This window comes from Penicillium alfredii (assembly GCF_028826965.1).
Source record: "Penicillium alfredii strain IBT 34128 chromosome Unknown utg000007l_segment0_segment0, whole genome shotgun sequence".
In the NCBI taxonomy this organism is placed as follows: Eukaryota; Fungi; Ascomycota; class Eurotiomycetes; order Eurotiales; family Aspergillaceae; genus Penicillium; species Penicillium alfredii.
In genome coordinates, this window is record NW_026622704.1 from 2,665,395 (window position 1) to 2,685,498 (window position 20,104).

General features: G+C 51.4%; 6 protein-coding genes across 6 annotated transcripts; 2 read left to right on the plus strand and 4 right to left on the minus strand.

Moving 5' to 3' along the window:
- Positions 1-880: 880 nt before the first annotated feature.
- On the minus strand, positions 881-1,797 carry NUU61_005657 (Nucleotide-binding alpha-beta plait; the record flags this gene model as incomplete). The annotated part of the gene is made up of 2 exons (XM_056656239.1): positions 881-1,640; positions 1,718-1,797. The coding sequence occupies 2 exons, from the start codon at positions 1,795-1,797 to the stop codon at positions 881-883; spliced, it is 840 nt and encodes a 279-aa protein (XP_056511852.1).
- Positions 1,798-4,755: 2,958 nt separating this feature from the next.
- Positions 4,756-6,432, plus strand: NUU61_005658 (uncharacterized protein; the record flags this gene model as incomplete). Its single annotated transcript, XM_056656240.1, has 3 exons — positions 4,756-4,947; positions 5,002-5,109; positions 5,176-6,432. The coding sequence occupies 3 exons, from the start codon at positions 4,756-4,758 to the stop codon at positions 6,430-6,432; spliced, it is 1,557 nt and encodes a 518-aa protein (XP_056511853.1).
- A 1,724-nt stretch (positions 6,433-8,156) lies between these two features.
- On the minus strand, positions 8,157-8,831 carry NUU61_005659 (40S ribosomal protein eS24; the record flags this gene model as incomplete). The annotated part of the gene is made up of 3 exons (XM_056656241.1): positions 8,157-8,233; positions 8,314-8,561; positions 8,755-8,831. 3 exons carry the CDS (start codon positions 8,829-8,831, stop codon positions 8,157-8,159), a joined length of 402 nt encoding a protein of 133 aa, XP_056511854.1.
- Positions 8,832-11,501: 2,670 nt separating this feature from the next.
- NUU61_005660 (protein-lysine N-methyltransferase) lies at positions 11,502-12,833 on the plus strand (the record flags this gene model as incomplete). Its single annotated transcript, XM_056656242.1, has 4 exons — positions 11,502-11,732; positions 11,873-12,412; positions 12,480-12,615; positions 12,700-12,833. The coding sequence occupies 4 exons, from the start codon at positions 11,502-11,504 to the stop codon at positions 12,831-12,833; spliced, it is 1,041 nt and encodes a 346-aa protein (XP_056511855.1).
- Positions 12,834-13,380: 547 nt separating this feature from the next.
- NUU61_005661 (uncharacterized protein) lies at positions 13,381-16,052 on the minus strand (the record flags this gene model as incomplete). The annotated part of the gene is made up of 2 exons (XM_056656243.1): positions 13,381-15,498; positions 15,873-16,052. 2 exons carry the CDS (start codon positions 16,050-16,052, stop codon positions 13,381-13,383), a joined length of 2,298 nt encoding a protein of 765 aa, XP_056511856.1.
- Positions 16,053-16,807: 755 nt separating this feature from the next.
- Positions 16,808-19,148, minus strand: NUU61_005662 (uncharacterized protein; the record flags this gene model as incomplete). Its single annotated transcript, XM_056656244.1, has 6 exons — positions 16,808-16,938; positions 16,991-17,509; positions 17,577-17,823; positions 17,877-18,007; positions 18,055-18,281; positions 18,334-19,148. 6 exons carry the CDS (start codon positions 19,146-19,148, stop codon positions 16,808-16,810), a joined length of 2,070 nt encoding a protein of 689 aa, XP_056511857.1.
- Between the last annotated feature and the right edge of the window lie 956 nt (positions 19,149-20,104).

The following is a 20,104-nucleotide window of genomic DNA, read 5'->3' on the forward strand; positions in this document are numbered from 1 at the left end:
CGCGGGGTGAAGTTGAACAGGCTTAAGTACTGCGACTACACCGAAACTGCGATGGATCCAGCCGGTTATTTTTAGGGTGCGCCCAAGGGACTATGCCTAAAACCTGCCCACTTGCACATTGATTCTATTCCGAATTTGCCCCAGCGGGACCCGTTCCAGATTTTGTCTTTTCTTTTTGTCTTGAATGCTTTTATTGACTTGAGGGGTTTATATTCCCTTGTCCATGGTCTGCTAATACCGGGACCGATCCCCACGCCGATCGCGATCATCATAGCGGCCTCGATCTCGATCTCTCCGATAGTCTCTCCGCCTCGGACTCCGACTGTGCGATCGACGACGTCGGTCTGAATCACGTCTCCGGGGGCTTCGACTCCCTCGCCGGTCGCGACGGGAATCTCGTCCGGGACTGCGGCCGGAACCCTCCTGACGAGAAGCGTGAGATGGCCTAGATGATTGAGACTTGTCCAGGATCATTCCATATCGGCCCCGGTCATTTTCTTCTGCACGGGGATTATCTGACACTCGGTATTGGCGTTTCTCTTCAAGATCTGCGACGCCACCGAACCCGCCTCTCGGTCGGCGCTTGGTGACGATGGCGTTACGCCAGCTTTCAGACAATTTGGAGACCTGGTTTAAGTATCAGCATGCGATTACATCCACACCAAGGGCATGGAAAAGAGAGCTTACACTCTGTGAGAAATCCACATGGATCCGATGATCATCAATCAGAACTCCCTGCATCTTGAAATACGCCTGTTCGCAGTCCTTTTGGTTCTCAAACTCAATAAAAGCATACTGTAAGCTGTCACCAGTACGTTTATCCCGGATAATTTCGCAAGACAATATTTGCCCAAAGCGACTGAAGATCAAATGGAGATCCTCATCTACCCAGCTCGTAGTTAGCATTGATCGCGAGGGTGGAAGCACAGCATAACAAACCTTGGGTGACCGGGTTGAGCTTGCAAACGAAAAGAACATTCTCCGGGGGTTTGACCTCGGCGAACGGAAGATCGCCCACCATCTCCAGGGTCAACGCCTGAGCACGAGCCTCGCGCTCGCGGCGCAGCTTCTCCATCGCGTCCTCGTCCATATCATCATCCAGATCCTCATCGTCTGCAATCCGCACTGTGGCCAGTTGAGCCTTGGATGGCACAGGGCTCTCGGGGGGTTCAACCAGGCCAGATGGATCGTCGAATGGATCATCGAGGACGACGGTGTGCCGGATGCGAATATCTTTCAAAGGTCGACCGCGGTCATCGATGAAGGAGTCGTTGATCTTTTCCAGGACATCGAAGCCTTCGACAACTTTGCCGAAGATAGCTGCCTTCCCATCAAGATAATCCAGATTGTCCCCGAGCGTGATGATGAACTGGCTGGCGGCAAGTTTTTGGTCTGGGTCGGTCTTAGCCGGGACTGTCGCCATACTCACGGTGCCTCGTTCAGTATGTTTCAACTTCGGCGGCAGCACGAGGGGAAATGTTCTCTGGGATGGTCCATCCAGCTGACCCCAAATTGACGACCCGCCATCACTTTCGGGGGCATCAGGACCGAGTGGATCGCCGGTTTGAAAGGTAAAGTTCTTCTGGACACTGTGGATGGGCGAGAAATTGTAGTACTTGGTTTTGCACAGCTTCAAAAAGCTATATGACAGAAGAGGAACAGCTTAGTTTCTGGTGCAGCACACTCGGCAAAGACTGACGCGAAATGCGACACTCACTTTTGGCAGGCTTTCGGCGATTCGTCGACCAGCAGGTCAATGACGATATCGCCAAGCGAGGTCTCCAGAAGCGCGCTCATTGTGTCACTCCGGGGCAAGAAATGCGGAGCTCACAGACGCGACTGATTGCGCAGTGTCGAAGGGCAAGTCCGCAGAAGTCGGATCTCCCGCCAATCACGCGGAAACGGGGAACTGGGACTGCTCCACTCTTTTCATCTCTCCTACACCTCCCTCTTCACCATGACAACACTGAACAACACTGACGAAATTTTCCAATTATTGAGTTCAGGAGCATTTTTGATGCTATGCATGAGTGCGTGCTGGACCAGATCTCTCCGGATGATCGACCCGGATGCCTCTTCTGTACAACGCTCTCTTGTCAATCGAGCGGCATATCTTCCGAGCATCCCCGTTGGACAAGATACCTCCAAACCTTAGTCTCCAGATCGAGCTGCAGCAGATCTTATTAAGGAGAAGCAGGCTCCATTCTGGAATCGTCGAACCCACTTGTGGCTTCACCGGCTTCTGAGAATGGGCAAATGCAGCAGCAGTCCCAGCCAAAAGGACTAGAAATGTCTCTGAGGACTTGGCGAGGTCGAGCCTTCAGCGCCACGGCCTGGCATAAGCCACTTTCCCCGGATGGGACAAGCCGATGACCTTTTTTCCTGGTTGCCCGTTCCCACCATGTACACAGTACCACTTGGGGATTTGTTGCCTACAACTTCCCTTCTCCCCTCTGCGGGCGGTTCCACAGCAGAAACGTTGGGGGCAAAACGGGCGGTCTCTTGCAGCATCCCCCAACGGCATCATATCGTCGTTCGGGAGGGGATCAAGAGCCATACACGTGGATGGGAGGAGATTCAACCTCGAGCAAGCGTCTTACCGCTCAACCTGGGGGAAGACCGGGAAAAGGCTCTGGAGGTGAGCAACAGGCAGGGGAAGGGCCTGTTACTCCCCCTACATCGTAGCTGCAACAGGAAGGCCTGGTCCCAATGCCAACTGTCCCTGGCGAGTCAACTCACCGAAGAGTCAGCTGGCTTGGCCCGTTTTGTCTTTCCTGGCTCTGGCCCTCGCTCTCGCTCTCCTTTCCACCGAATATCGTGCATTGTCAGACTTTGCGCGGCGTGCTTGGAACTCCTCCACTCAGAGTGCCGCTAGGTTCCCCGCGGACTCCCCCCAATTTTGCCTTTCGAAACCCGCGAGTGAATCGCCTTGACTTGGCCACTGAGATGCCTCTCCGTATCCTGACACTCGGTTTCTCCTGGGGTGCCATGGTTGGCCACATTTTTCTCCCAAATCCGGGGCTTGCCATACCTGTGGCTCTTTGTTAGTCGGGTACAGCCTTTCCAATAGCGCGAACATTTGTCTAGGAGGTATTTGCTAAGGGTGTAAGCGACCTGTCAACTGGCCAGGGTTCCAAAGAAGACTTTTCTACGTTCTGCATGCGATCGGCCCCTGCAGAGTCTTCTTTTGTTTTCTTCTTAGCGTGAATTACGATCCAGAGTTTGGACCTTGGTGATGCATCTCAACTGCCGAGGTTTGGTTTTCTTGTTGCTTTTTCTGACGTTTCCATTTCGATCTAGCTGCGGCGCGGCTGCGGAAGCGCTAAAGAAGACCAGCCACTCCGACTGATCGACAGCATCCAAGTCGATGATCAGGGCGCATTCAGGCTGATCCCTGCGAGTGCCTTGCTCTGGGCTTGCGCTTCGGGGGGAGAAATTTCAAGCCCTAAATGCGCTTATATCGGCTGATCGAAGAAAATGACAGGTGTCACAAAAGCTTTTCTATCGGGAGAAACATTGGCGCACCCGTCTGAGACACCCCGGGGAAAGAAAAGAAGTTTGAAAAAGAAAAAGGTCTGGAGATATCGTTTGCAAATATGAGAGAGAGATCCAGACCTTACAATGGCCCATGTTTTCGCCTCAACGTCCCGGGCCGAGTTCGGACTGTTTGATGCATCGTGAAGGGGCCCCAGAAAGTCCAACGCCACACCAATCAGCGTTTCGACTGACCCAATCAGTCGAGCAAACATTCACCCTTTTGTCCTTGATCTTCATCTCTATTGCTCCACCTCCGGAAGCAATAGATCCGAGTTGGCACTGGGATTCTTCTGCAAACGTAGACAGCAGCTGTCCGGGACGCTCTACATCTCCAACCCTTTTCCAAGGCTGGATTGCTCAGGGTCATTCTCAAGAAGACCAGGTCTTCCCGTGGCAAAGAATCCGAGTGATAAGGAGTAGTGGAGAGGCCAGGTCGATTGGCTGAAACATTCCCTGGCAGAAAGCGCTGTCTTTCCCCTCCGTCTGGGTCTGTTCTCGTCATGGCTATCAGGTCATGTCCCGTGTGACGTTACTTTGTGAAACCAAGCCTCTAAAACACCGGGGGCAGTCCTGCTGGTCTTTCATGCTGGCCATCTGTGTAGACTGGGGAATCTGGATTGGACGGAACTGTGCATATCATTTCCCCTGGGTACAACGACCCTAAAAAAGAAAAGGAAAAAATACGAAACGGTGCCCAGAAAAAAAAAGAAAAGAAAAGAAATCAATTTATACAATCGATGAACACATTGAGAGGTACTTTTGGTCACAGTACTGACAGTGTACGCTATCATAGGGCTCACCAACTAGCCCCCTCCCCACAGAATTAACCTCAATACAGACGCGGGCATAGAGAAGAAAAATCAAGGGAAAAAAAAAAATAGGGGGGGCAAGGCGACCTCTCCTATACAAGAAAAAAAAAGCACTCAGGCAATCACGCCTTGTTACCAAAACATGGCTTTAAATCTAGCCCTACTTCCAAAGACATCCTTTCACCTTCTATCTTTTCTTCTTCTTCTCCTTCTTCCTATCTCCTATCTTTTTCCTCGCTCTAACAATCACACCAAAGCATGATAATCATTGACATATAGGAACATTAGTGTTCTCTCTTGTACTCCCGAGGATTCATTGACAAGCCCTAGGTGACATCTGCCTGTCGGAAGCAGTGAGTGGACATACCTGACACCTGCCCCATACCCGTCAGCTAAGTGTTCCCCAGCAATGGACCACCCATACTACGCTGATAGTACTGGGTTTGAGCCAGCCAGGCGCGGCTCTGTACTTTCTATGGCTCAGCCGATGCGGAGTGTCGGCCAGCATGAGCTCAGTCACCGGAGGAACAGCTGTATCAGTCCAGCCGCCGAGCTGGACGGCAAGCTACGCAATCCCCCGAGACGTCGAGTTCCCGTGGCAGTATGTAGTTGCCCTATGATGGTGAACCCTCTTTGAATACTGACAATTCAACAGTGTGAACGATGCCGGCGAAGAAAAATCAAGTGCAGTGGTGATTCCGGTGACGGCCAGGGCTGCTCCAACTGCCGAGGTGCTGGCAACACAGACTGCCAATTCTTGAGGGTAAGCTTGAAAATGCAATCATGTTGACCGCCTATGCAACCCAAGACTAATCTGTGGTGGAATTAGGTGAACTCTTCGAAACTGCCATTCAATCAATTCCCGTACCCTCCTACGGGATCTGCTATTGCGCCCTCTCCCCGGCTGGGGATGTATACAGCACACACGCCGGGGAAGTCAGCCCTCCATTCTATAGGCTCATCCTCAGCACGAGTGCCGTTGCAGCGGACAGCAGACTACGACGTCAGTGCCATCGATGCCCATGGTTTTCCACGACAGTCTGTTGGCATGGATAATTCCATCCATTATGACGACGAGCAGTCGGCCAACTACAACGGCCAATCCCCAGCTTATATGCTCCCAAGCACCCCATCTGGGATGATTGACTACGGAGTACCAGCATGGAGTCCCAAGGCCTGGAGCTCGATGCCCAACACTGGCAGACCTGTCAATGGAGGGCTATTTGCCGACCCCGAAATCAACGGCTCCATGAATCCACCCGCATATTCCTATGTGCTTCCAACTCAGGGGATTCTGTCTGCAGAGATCCCTCCAACCACCACAGCCATGGCAGACACAACAAGTGCAGACCGAACACTCCCTACCCCCTCGACATGTCGAAACCAAAAGCCCCAAAACAACGCCACAGGTCTGACGACCATGCCAGAGGGGATTCCTGGCATGAATCTCGCAGCCGACTTCAAGGGTCCTTTCTGGAATCAGCGCTGCGGCACCTCTCTCGACCAAAGAACAGCATCCATGGCCAATGTTCCCAGCCATGAGCCCTACAATACAAGCTCCCCACCACGCACCAAGTCCAGCGGCCCAGACCCAGAACTGGTGTTTGGGTATCTGCCTATGTCGACGACCAGCGAAGACCTAACTCCCGCGCTGTCTTCCACAGCTTCCATCCCTTCCACCACTAGTCCCGACAACCCCCCATACCCAGGTCTAGAGACCTTGGACTCTTCCTCGGCGGCTGACTACCGCACGCCACCGGCAGGCACTAGGTTGGCACGCAGCTTCTCTCGAGAACAGCACAACGCCGGACAGCGGCTGCTGGCCCTCACGACGGACTGCACGCCCGAAATCTACGGGTACACCAGCAGCGAAAAGACCAAAGCCCGGGCTGCAGATGGAGCAGATGCACGATGCTCGGCCTCGACGCTCATGAACGGCTTGCCCTACACCCGGGTCCGACACCCGGACACCCCCGGCGCGTTCTCGTTCAACCTACTGCCGGATACGCTGCCGGAATATCACCGGCCCCTGGTCGAGAATGTCCACCGGGCATCTGTCTCGCCGTTGGGCCACCAAGCCTACTAGACTCTGTTGTGTCCAACGGAGTTTATTTTGGGCCCCCCCCCCCCCCCCCCCCCGGTCCTGTTTATTTCATCTGTTTTTCTCCACTGGGCTTTTGGGTTATCATAATTTTTAGGCCTTTTCTTTACCATCTCGCCCTTGCACCTACTCTGCGGGAGATGGTTGCTCTTTACCCTCCCCATACTCCATACCTGGTTGCTTCAATGGGAGATCCCTGCTTCGAATCCTACCGTCCCTCACTCAACCCCTCCTGACACACCATCAAAAAGAAAAGAAAATAAAATGAATGAAGGACCGAGAGATAGGGGCTCTGTGACACTACACCAATAACCTCCCCCTCCTTCACATTTCATCGAGTCTGCAGTCAGGCGGGACAGGGCGATTTGACATCTGCAGTGTATTTGTGCTTTTTTTAAAAAAAATGGAGGGCTGCGATGAGCTTCTTGTGTCTCAGTGATGCCAGGGTCTGGAGGGATCCAATGGCAACTGCGAGTGTTGCTTTTATTTTATTTTCTTTCTTGTCTTGGTGGATGCTTGCATGTTTTTGTGTTGGTTTTTTGATGTTATTCCATGACGGCCTTTTTCTTTTTCTCTCTTCTGTTTTGTTTCCTACTGACACTCTTGGCATTAATCATCCTGTGATGTACGTTCCCAAGTTTGTGTGTTTTCATCTATTACTTCTATTTAATGGTTATGGAGTGGTTCCGAAGCAGTCATAGTCATCTCAAGGTTGATATCACTACTGCTACTGCTATTGCTAATGCTATGATTGCTTATCTTTTTGTTTCTTGGGTTGGATATACTCCTATTTTGAAATTGTTGCACAGGGTTATTTGTCATTGAATTTTGTTTCTGATCGCAAGGTTATAGTTCTGGCCTTGGAAAACCCGACGATTGGCCGGTTGTCCAGCCCTAACTCGAGAGTGCTTGGCTTCAGAGTTCAAGACATGGGAAGAAAAGAAAACTAAGGTTGTGTAATGCTTCAGTCTTTTCTGCACAACCGGATCGAATCCCACCCCAGCGCGAGATTTGGAATTGTTGGACCTTGTCCCTAAGCATAGTTCATGGCATATCCCTGCACACGATTTGAGATACTCGGGTTTGAGACATGCAGTTCTGTCAAGGAGCATTCGATAACCTGGCCTACATAATTGTAGGTTGAGAGGGGAATTGCAGATGGTACGACCGATGTACGAAGAAGCGTAGTATGGGGGTAGACTAGTGCTTCATGTCGTATACTGTCTAGGAGTAGACACCAGCAGAGACCTCGGCAATGCACATCCACACACTGGCCTTACTCAGCCCTCGAGTCTACTCTCCATACGCATCTACTCCATGGAACCAGCAAGTAGGTATACAGAGGGTTGAATGACAAGACAATGTAATTCATGCCGGGCCAACAGCCGAAGGCCCGGATTCTCATATCCCGCGCTGTTTTCAAGTTGAATCTGATGACCCTAAAACATCAAAAGAACACACACTGACTGACGCCGTTGTCATCAGGTTCCTGGGACCATCAGATCCAGCAGCACAGGAATTGGGGGGGGGAAGGTTCCATCCGCTCTCTCCACCGGCAAGCGACTTGCGTCAGGGCAACGTCGCCGCGCGCACAGAAAAATAAGAAAACCACCCCACACACAACCGACCACACCTGCCCAGCACAGGTGGGACAACTCCGATCCACCAAATTTTTATTCCCCTTGCTGACTCGTTGCGGAATGAGGCGCTTAGTTCTTGCTCTTCTTGGGGCCCTTGGTCTTGGCGGTACCGCGGAACTTCTTGGAGCGGTTCTTCCGTTGCTTGCCTGTAGACGGGGTAAAGTTAGCATGTGGCCTTGTAAATGATTCGAAACACATCAAGAAGGTGGGGGGAAGGCAAGCGTACGCTGCTGTCGGCTGGGCTTCTCGATCTTGTCCGCAACACCGACACGGACCAGACGGTAGTGCGGCTCGAACTTCTTCAGGGCCTCCTGCGAGTCGTAGACCAGAGCGAAGCCGGTGCTCTTGCCACCACCGTACTGCGTGCGGAACCCGAAAACGGAGACCTGGTCCTTGTTGGACTTGTACAGGTCGGCCAGCTTCTCCCGGAGCTCATCCTTGGAGACGTTGGGGCGGTTGGGGTGGAGGACATCCCTAAGAAAGCGCAGAGATGTCAGATCGCTGTTGGGGTCACAGAATTGATGGGTGCGTTATGGTGTGGTGTCTGCCAATCCCCGATGCCTTGCCATATTTTCCTCCCAAAGTTGCGCATTTTCCAGATCTTCCCGCACACACACCACACCACCGCGCACACAGATCGAATTTCGAGGGAAAAGGGGGTTCTTACACGACCATCTGCTTGCGGGCAAGCAGAGGGTTGCGGATGAACTTGCGCGTCCGCAGGGTAACGGGGGTGTCGGCCATTTTGGGTGTGCGTTGGGATGGAGGAAGGTCGACGTGACTTGGTGTCGACTTTCAATTTTCGTGCGGTGGTGGGCTCGGCTAGGATGCCGCTAGCCTCTTTAGGCTCATATCACGTGTGGAGGAGAAACCTGCTGAGTCATTGTGTTATTAGGTAATACATTATGCATTTATGGGTATTGATAGGGGCACCCCAAAATTTTCGCTATTGGCACCCCAAAACGCTTATGTAATAATTTTTTCTTATGTAATCTTTTTTTTATCTATTTTCTAATCACATGATAATTTTCAACCACATCTCTAATCACATGATCCTCTTATCCTAACCACCAAAAACAGATTACCCTATTTGGCAATAGGGCAACTTCGACATGTATGCCCAATTTCGCCGCAATTCGAACACTTTGGGGGGGCCTTCCTTTTTTGATTGGTCTAGCCCCCTCGCTCCCATCTGATATCTGCGTATATTGCCTTTTTGGGAAAGCAGCAGGCTGAATTCGGGGATTTAGCAATGGCTGCCAGGCGATATCAGATGAATCTTCAACCCTAATTCGCCAGAATGGATAAATATCAGCCAATGGGATTGCTTCTTTTTTTGCGAGCAAATCAGCAATTCGATGCTTGCATGGTAACCCCATAGTACTCGTCCAATAATTGGTGTATATACCAAGAGGGGCCTCTGGGGTAGCCCTACTAGCATAGATTCGCTGCATATCAATCTGCCTCAGCGAATATCGAGATACTCGCTTATTGAGAAAGGTATATAGCCAATCAGATGCTAGTATCAGATATGTTATCTGATCTGCTTTAATCTGATATTTAATCAGATTATATTGGCTGGTGATAGCCTTATGAATAGACTTCCACACAGTGAGTAAATCATTAGTAGAAGTATTCATATGCCGTTTTAGGACCGAATACGCCCCCTCGACACGTGATGATGTATTATTACCAAAATGGGTAAGGTTTTTGGTCCAAGCATAGACAAATCTCTCTTTATAGGGTAGCCATATATCTGCGAGATAGCGTATAATTGGTGGATGAGATCTCCTATAGGTCCGATTAAGGTTATCAAGATTAACCTTATATTCATCTTCGGTAGATAATTGGACCAATTGACACTATACACGTATAAATTCATCGAATTGGGGAGTATTTTCGTCTGATTGGCTGATATCTCGTTTTGCCCTCGCTAAAACTGCTTTGTTGATATACCAAATACATAGTAAATATGGGGTATGATACCCCTAGATACTATATATCGCATTCATCAAAGCTAATTCGCGATTAGTTACCAAAATCGGACGAAAATCAGATTCAGATAAGAGATTTAGCCAATCAAAAAAGGTCTAAAGCACCCAAATATAGCTTATTTCAACCTCATCAGGCATAAAACATAGAGCTGCAGTGAATATATGGTTTGATGGCGTTATACCTACTATATAAAATAGAGGCATACCAAACCGATTAGTCTTATATGTGCAATCCATAATAAAAACCTTAAAATATTAGCCAATAAAATCATATAAAAATAGATGAGATAAATACCTTATTATATGAATTGGCCAATTGAATTGACTGAGGATGAGAGAAAAGAAAAAATTCGATATGCCCCATATTATCTTGTTTGAATGAATATTTATAACCTTCTGAATCGAGTAGTATCTATAGATATTCAAGAATACTACGTTCTCCTATCTCTTTTCGTCGAATTTCTGCTCGCATATTATAGATATCGCGTGGTATGATTCGTTGACGAGGGGACTCGCTATATAGCGCACTAATAATATGCTTCGGTCTAATAGCAGAGAGTCGTTGAATTAAGGTTTTCTGCGCTGGGGTAAATTGACGTGCGATTGGGTGCGCTATCATATCTAGATCAGCAGAATGATTATGCGTAGGGTTTTTCACCCGAAGTAGCCAATCAGAACCCTTCTGGCGACTCCCATATACCCAAAAAGGGCAATTTTGTCGCCTCGTACTCGTTTGGCGCCGTTTGGCGCCAGCAGGTGCCTGTATTCGGTCTGAATATACCCCAGATCTATCGCAATGTATGCAGATGTTCCGATTTGGGTTAGACCGCTTGATAGTGGTAGTATACCCCTGCGTTATACCCCACTGGCGCACGAAATCAACCAATTCATCCCGATTAGGGAAGGTTTGTTGTGGTGGGGGTAGTAGACCGGGCGAATCAGTAGTAGCAGGGGCAGGCGCAGCGGTAGGCGAATTGGGCGAATCAGCACGTAGAATAGCAGGCAAGGCAGGCGAATCAGGCGAATTGGTATGCAGAATAGCAGGCAAATCGGGGGTAGCGGCAGCAGGGTTGGCGGGGGTAGGCATAGTGGGGTTGGTTTGCGTGGTTTGCATGGTATAGTAGACGAAGTAAGCGAGGTAGGCAGAAAGCTAGGAACTAGCAGGGTAATAGTAGAGCAGAAAAAGAGATAAAGCAGAAGATAGAGTATATATGTAGTATATGGTTGCTATGGTGATGGAAGTGGGAGAAAAAAAGATTACATAAGAAAAAATTATTACATAAGCGTTTTGGGGTGCCAATAGCGAAAATTTTGGGGTGCCCCTATCAATACCCTGCATTTATCTCAATCACGTGCATTCTTATTGGCGACTTCCTACTTGGGTAACTTTTCCCTTCGAGCCGTCTCTTGCGCTCTCGCCATGTCCGACATTCACAAGTTGGTGGCTCAGTACTTCCAACTCGTGGACCCGCAGCATCTTGCTCTACCTGATGGCGCAGTCCTCGTTCAACCCTCGGTGCAAACGGCGCTGTACGAACGCATGTTCAACGAGAGCACATTATCTCCTCTGCCACCAGCTAACTACCGGGAACGAGTATTGAAGTTGATTCTCTCGCGGATGGAGAATTCCTTGAAAGATCCAGAGGAAGATGTATGGCTTTTCCTTTCCTTTTGCATTCTTTCCTATGACATGTATCTTCTATCCCATAATGCCAATTGTTTTCAATACGGACCAATCGAACTGTGCTCTGACCAATGGATCCCATTTCCTTTCTTTTTGTTCCGAAATAGGAGATTCAAGACGATCTCATGAACAGCTGGAGCAGCCTCGTGGCGCAACCCAAGGCCTCGGCCCTGGAGCAGGCGCAAAAGCTCTCACACATCAAATACATTGCCCCGACATCAGCAGGAGAGCTCAACGACCCAGAGCGCAGCGTCATTACCTCGGAATCGCGCGGCCTGATCCTCTCTGCCGGCACCACGGGGTTCCGCACCTGGGAGGCGGCGCTGCACCAAGCCTCGTTTCTGGCGTCGGCCGTCGGCGAGGCCCTCGTCCATGGCAAGCGGGTGCTCGAGCTCGGCGCCGGGACTGGCCTTGTCTCGCTGTTCTGTGCGCGCTATCTCGGCGTGCAGAGTGTCGTGGCTACTGATCGTGAGCTGGCGCTGATCGACAATATGCGCGCTTGTGTGTCGCTGAACCAGTCTGGAGCGTCTCTGCCCATCTATCCCGCTGTCTGGGAATGGGGCACACCTTTGGACACGACGGGAGATCTGGCCGAGCTTGTTTCAGATGCAGGGCTGCAATTTGATGTGGCGCTCGGTGCTGACTTGGTATCTTCTTTTTTCTCTTCTATTTTTGATTCTGTCGCTTGAGGCATTGTTTTCTGACGACTCTCAGGTCTATGATGCAGACCTTGTGCCATTGCTGTTGAAGACAGTGCGTGATCTCTTCGAGAACTACGGCGTCGAACATTTTATCATCTCCGCAACCTTGCGCAACGAAGACACGTTTCGCACGTTTCTGACTGGATGTGGTAAGTTGAAGTTGTCTTGTTTCCTCGTCAGATCATTTGCTGCTTATGTGTACCCACCTGTGGACCATAGCTAAAAGCCCATAGAAACCAACTCCTTCGCCGTCGACATGCTTCCCTTCGAATCCGCGCCCACAGAAGACCAGACGGGCTTTTTCCATACTACCAGTATCCCCATCCGGACCTACTGCATATCGCGGTCCATGTCAGGTGCCCATTAGATTATTAGCAAATGAGCCCCAGGTTGGGAACCTACTTATTTACCGGCCCATGCGGGTAAGGCACGAATGATTGAGACGAGACCATGACGACCCATAGAGAAAAGCGATTAGGGTTCGCTTGCGCAATGAATTGCAGTTCTGCTTGATATGGCTTATTCGTGGACTTTATGTATCCCAAGACAGGGTTTATAGAATGAGAAGTGACTAGTTGCGAGTCAGATTTGATTATATCAAGGCTAAATATCAACCATCGACAGAAACCAAAGAACCTATCATCCAAGGGGAACCAAGGGAGATGAAAAAAAAAATTAAAGTAAAGAAAGAATGCGTCCGTGTCGGGGTATCATAAGCGCGACTGCCACCAAGCGCCGTAAAATAGCGGATAATGCAAGAAAGTAAAGTGCCATGCCATGGGGAGAGAATTCACAAAAAAGAATGGTAGTGCACTGCGAAGATAATATCGTGACAGGAGGAAGCCTCATTAAAAGAAGGTATGGATAATTATAGGCAGGGGAAAAGGACCTGAAGAGTGCAAAGTTTGGAGACTTCAACCGTGTTCCTCGGCTAGGCTCTCTCGCAGTAGGTCTTCGTCAATCCCCTGTGCATGTACCACGGTGGGAGCAGAGGGTGGAGGACGAAATCCCATGATGGGCCCCTTTTGGTTTACGCCGGGGAACCGGAAACCCAAGGGTGGTGTCGGAGCAAGAGGGTTAGGTGTTCGATGAGTGTGATGAGTGGTATCAGGTGTTGGCGATGTAACAGATTCTTCCGAGGCATCGGCAGTAGGCTCATGGGAATCGCGATCTGGAGATACTGGGGCCAGGCCCCAGCGGCCCAAAACCCAGCCACCCACGCGGCGACCCAGTGTCGCAGACTTGCGAGGAACCGGAGTTGCAGTCGAGCTGGTGCTGTTTGTATCGGTAGAAACAATGGACGAGGAATCAGTCGGCAGGTTACTTCCTGCGGCCACTGATGCCAGCAAGGACCGGGATGACTGCTTCGAGGCATTGGCCCGATCGACCGTGATGGTAGGAGCGGAGATGATGGGAGGCGTAGAGACTAGCTCAACACTAGGTGACACCATCCGCTGGGGAATCTGCTTGCCGGGATGCCAGTCACTCATCCGTGAGCGGCGATTGGTCGGGGTATGGATGTCCATGCCAGCCACAGAGAACAAGCTGTCGTGCGAAACAGACCTGCGCAGAGACGAGAACTGCATTGGCATGCCAAATGGGTCTTCTTCGGTGGTCGCGGGAGGCTCGCCAGCGACGGACCGCAAGTATGGCCCTGATGATGGCTCTGATTCTTCCGGAATCGCAGGTTGCCGAGGAATGGCTTCACCAATATCCAGTTGATCATAATGCTCGTCATCAAATGTTTCTACTGAATCATCTATTGATGTGTCGATGTTATCGAAACCAGCCAGCGGCCTGAATGGCATGTCAAGTCCTTTGAGGTTGCGTGCACCCATCAGTGGCGAGGAGAATACAGCGCTGTCGGGGCTAGTAGGCTGAGAGAAATCAGATCCTTTATCGATACGGTCAAATATTGACGATGTGCGGAATGCGGATTGCGGTGAGCTTGCAAGAGAATCCGTGACAGGTGACTGTAACGACCAGTGACGGGAAGATGGGGGCGGAATGGAGATGGAAGTTGGACATAGGATGGTAGACATGGACGAGCCAGACGACTGCGATCGATGAACGGGTCTGCGAGGAGACTGGGCGCCCATTGCGGAGTGCAAGGGAATCGGGCTTCCCAATGCGGGGCGTCTCTTCTTGACACGACGGTTGAGTGGGCCTTTCTCTTTCTTGGAGGTCGGTGAGTGGAAGTGATGGTGGATGTGGAATTCTTGCGAGACTCGGCGTTCCTTTGACTCCAATTCCTCGCTCAGAGTTGTGAAAGGCGCACAGTTAGTATGACCCTCGTCATCAATGCCGGCCAGCGGTTGATGAGACAGAACTTGACCCCGCAGGTTCTGCACCTCCTGATTCGAGCTTTCAAGCATTTCACGCAACTCCATGATTCCCACCTGCAGGTTGGCGTTGTCCTGTAGGATATCCTTCACGAAGCGCGAGACGACAGTCGTGCTACCGACATGGCGGTCAAGATCGGACGCAGCAGCAGCGCCCTTGAGACGGCCCGCAGCATTATCCAGCTCACGCTCCACGGCCCTCTTCCGCTCCATGCGTTGAACCAGCTCAGAATGTCGTTCACGCTCGTCGTGCGCTTCTTTCTCAATGCGGTCAACCTGATCATGAAGGTTTCTCAATGCGCTCTCCGCATTCCGCCACCGTTGCACAGCCGATTTCTCATCATCCTGAGCCGAAGAAAGCGATTCTTGCAGTTTGGACTGCTCCGTTTCCATAAGGGCCAATTGGGCCTCGAGATCGGCTGCACGCGAAGCAGCCACCGTCAATTTGCGCAGTTCAGACTGCGTACTCTCCAAGGTAAAGGTCAGTGTGTTGACATGCTCGTCAGACTCAGCAACAGCCTGGTTCAAGCTATCCAGCTGCTCTAGCAAAGAGCGGTTCTCCTCGACGATGCGCGCATTTTCGGCCTGAACCTGGCGCTTTTCGCGTTCGAGGGCATCCACGCTGGCCAGCAGCCGGTGGCGGTCCTCTTCCGCCTCGGCCATGTAGCTTTCATGGCGGTGGAGCAGGGCCTGCAAAGCAAAGGTCAGCGATGACGACCCAAAAGAACCTGCCGTGGCAGAATAATCATGAAAGGTAGTCATGACGGACGCCAACGCAGCGAGAGAGAACAGGAGACCGCAGTCCGAAGGTGGCCATGGGGAAGAGGAAGCAGGCGTGGACGATTCCCTCGGGGCGTATATGTGTATGGCCTGTGGGGGGGGGGGTTGTGGGTATGGGACAGGGAAACTCCCCTCCAAGCAGAGAGAAGGAACAAAAGCAAGGAACAAAATTATGCACTTTTCTCCGGAATGACCACAAATGATGCATCAAACATGCATGGCTCAGCCAGCCTCAGGAACAGTCGTGACACCCAACTGACGTTAATCACGTCAAATCCACATACCTGACCGAGTCTCGCAGCTATGGCGAGGTCTTTCTCGAGGCCCTCGAGGGTGACATTGTTGTGCTCGAGCAGCGCACACTCATCGTGCCCACAGCAGCAGCGCAGGGTGGTGGGAGCGCTTGAGTGGGCAGGAATGCCGGGGACAGCGTCCGGGTCCGAGCTATGCGGATGGGAATCCATGGGCGGCACGAGAATGCAGCCCCTTGGGGGAGCGATGCGTGACAGGCCAGATCATCCAGGGAGAGAGATCTCTCTACATGGATCTTGGACCTGTGTCACAGTTGATCACAAAAGCGGAGAAAGAAACAATCAGCTCGGATCCACCAAGCCATCCACCAGGTCACCGATGACTTGGCGGCTGACTAAAGCGATTATGTCATACTTCAGGACGATGCCTGCCTTTTTAGGAAGGACGTGGACAGCTAGAATCCACTTATCCTACCCGGACTCCCGCTGGGGACCTCTGAGACTTATGACTTGAAGATTTCTGGGGATCTATTGCAGTGACGAGTGTTTCATTTGCTCATTTGGTCCAGAAAACCCTTTCCATGGCAATATATACCACAGCAATACTTGAAAACCACTATAGATAGTAGCCGTCCCCTCGAGTCGGACCCACAGAATTTTCAGCTGTCGGACCCACAGCATTGTCAACAGCTGAAAATTCTGTGGGTCCGACTCGAGGGGACGGCTAGTAGAGTTTGGGATATCATTCAAGTAAGAGTGGACACGGCCATGCATTCGCTCTCTCCGAGCAGCAAATAAGAGATAAGTCTGAGGTAGAACAGAAAAGGGGAACTAGGGGAGAAAATCCTCGACAAGGAATCCAACATTCTGGCGCATACCTTCAGACATAAGAAGGGAAAGAAAAAGAGAAAGAAAATCAAGTCGTCAAGAAAGAAAAACGAAAAACAAAAACCCTACTCCAGTGCCGATTAAAGCAAAATGTCATTCCGAACATTGATAAACGCCCCAGCGCCGCCATCTTCACTGATCTCGTTGACTAACACCTCCGTTTGCTGGTAGAGCCTTTCCAGGGCAGCAGCAGAGGATTTACCCAGAGAGACTGCAGAGAGATTAGTACGTGAGAAAACAAAGATGGTATAAGAAAAACTCACCGAGAATGGCCGAGTTCAGCTCCTCCGCCACAGCCACCCGGCCTGCCGGGTCGAGGTAATGCCCATGCACCGACCGCTTGGGATCTGGGTACGCGACCAACGAGAAGATATCCTCCAGCATCTTTTTGTCGCCACCGTTCTCGTCGGATGGATAGTCCATACGCAGCTGCTGCCCGTACTGAACAGCCTCGGTGAGGAGCTCGCTGAACTGCGCTGCGGTCTCGGGCTCCTCCGTGTCCATGCCATCTGCTTCCCAGCCTTCGCCGTCATCGAGCTCCATCTCCTGATCGAAGACAGCATGCTCGTCTGAAATTCCGGACGAAGTGTCCTGGCGCCGTTTGGAGGTGGCTGCGGCCGTGGCTGCGAACAGTTCATTCGACCGGCGCATCATCTCAAGGAATTTGCGACAGCGGAGCTTGAAGTGAATATGGGGGTAGTCCTCGAGGACATTAGTATAATAAGCCTTGGTGTGCTTGAGGGCCTTGTCGATGTCGCCGTCCAGAATAGCAGCGCGGATTTCTGAAAATGGGTTAGGATGCCGACCATGAATACCTGCCGAGGTAGGTTACAAGGATGAGCCACTTACTATTACGGTTAATAGCCTCCCGGTCTTCTTCCACCTCGTACTTTTTCAATGGCTCATCGCGACCGTTTTGCAAAGCCGTTGTTTCGGTAGCCACCTCTTCTGCAAATGCGCGAGCTGTCTCCACGTAGCCATCATGGGCGAGGAACTGCGCAACCAGCTCCTGCAGCAGTGCCGGTTCATCTAGCGGTGGGTGGAGACTATCAGTGCTCGTGGCGTTGATCTCTGAATGAACAGACGCCCTCTCGTGCTGTTGAACGGTCAGTTTGGTCAAACAAGCCACCAAAATCTCGAGTCACATACCCGGACCATGCCGTCAATATCAAACACAAACGGCTCCTGTCCGAAGTTCGCCTTGAGGTGTACCGGTGGTTGTTTCTTCATCCCTACGGACGGATAGAGCTTCACATTGCGAAGTTCATGAAACGCATTACCTAAATCGATCAGCTTGGATTCAGCAGTAGGCCACAGGATCACATACCTAAGAAAACGCCGTTTTTAGTGAAGAAGGCAGATCCCGTGGAGAAGTTCACACCACATCCCACCGTATCTCCCACCCCAAAAGTCGGGCCATACGGCCGACCTTGGCCTTGGCTTTCGCCGAAAAAGGATTTGCCGTCATCGCCATGGTACGCCCAGGATTCCTGCTCCCAGCCTGGAAGTCTCTCGACGGAGGCCTTGGGGCTGGAGAAGCCAATCCCGATCATCCTGCACATCACATCAGTAAATTGATCCAGCCGGTTCCAGACACACAACATACCCTTCCTTCGGCTTAGACTCGATCTTAATCTCAAAGTAGTATATTCCACATTGGGGCGGCATGGGGTGGTCGGCGCGCAAGGCGGCGGCTTCGTGGTCATGCTTGTGCACGGGGCCAGTGTAGCGGACATCGAGACCATCGTTTGACAGCTCGAGGCCAGCATATTTGTCCGAGGTGCTCCACTGGATGGGCAGTGGCATAAGCTGGTCGGCGGGGGTCGGAGGTTCCTTCTCGATGATCTCATAGGTCATGCCGCGATGGGACGGGGCCATGCGGGGCAGGTGGACATGGCTGGACGAGGCGGAGAGGGGAGGGTTGGAGGTTGAGGTAGACGAGGAGGCATCACGGTGTTGGGCAGCAAGCTTGGCTCGATGGGCGTCGTCGAGGCGGGAAACGTAGCGGGAGTTGCGGAGGTAGGACGGGGTGAAGAATGAGGGCCCATCGGCCAGACCCGGCCCGTGTGGGAATTCTGCTGGGCGCAGGTAGCTGGCGAACTTACGGGAGTAGGAGGGCACTGAGTCCGGGGACGCCGGGGACCTCCAGGCGGAGTTTAGGTGCATGTCTGCGGCATCGACACCGGACAGGGCCCGGTGGAGGCGACTGTCGGGCTGGGAGGGCGGTGGATAGGATGAAACTGGATTAGTGTCGTTGAGAAGATGGGCGAAGGAGCCGGCAGTAGGGGGTGAAAAGGCGTTGCCTGAGACCACAGAGGCGTAGGAAGAGCGGCGTGGAGCGGAGGAGATGCTGGGGCCGGGATATGAGGATGTTGGAGCTCCTCGAGCTCCACCGGATGGGGGGAAAGGAACGTCGGCCATGCTGTCACCTGTCGGCCCCCCCTCCGAATGATGCCAGAAGGGAAAAGGAACAACTCAACGTTGGGGCCTGCAACAAAAATAACGTTGCTGGTCAAATCTGCCGTGGGAGGGGCTCTGCTGACGTTGCGTGACGAGCGGGTCATCTGGTGACCGGAAGCAGCGATGAATCTCGAGATGTTGTTCTTGCAACACCACCGTTGCCCGGTTCCCTCTGAAGGGGAAAAAAATCAAGTCACGTCAAAGAGCCCCTTGGAAATTCGAAGTTTCTTGGTCTCAAGAAGCCGGCGATGCAATGATTGCGGGGAAAGGAGAGCCCTGGTCTCCGACGCTCAAAGTTGCATTGGTACTTGACGAGGTACCTGGCCACCCACATCATTCTGGGGGGTGATGAAGTTATTGTGTGGTGTACTACGTCCTTGGGCGTAAAAAAGAAAGAAAATAAGAAGTAAAAAATTTAGGGATAGAAATATACTTAATAGGGATACCGTTTAATTAGAGGATTAAGCGATTCTTATAGGAGTTAGTTTTTCGTGATCTTTTTCTTTCTCTTTTTCTTTTGTTAATGATAGTAGTAATAGTAATGATAGATATATTAACGATTGAAAGCGTACTATGATAGGATATTCAATGAGTTTCAACTGGGTGGAATATTGCAAAAATCACTCTTTTCCATCCAGAGCAAATACCACCGCTAATCCTGTAGAAATCATAATTGAGAACTGCAAGAGAGCAACCTCCAAACCTACCATCCGTAGGGTTCTGAGCCACATGGGACACCTTCACCTGCACTTGTTCCTGTTCGGGAGAAGGCAGGGGAAGTTCTTTCTTGACCAGCTTCGGCAATTGGCCGTCTGGCGCCTGTTTGGTGGTGCTCCCATGGTGCCAATAGCTGATTGAGAGGCCTATATACAATACACAACCCCAAAAAGATAAAGCTGTGGCGACCCTAGCATGAA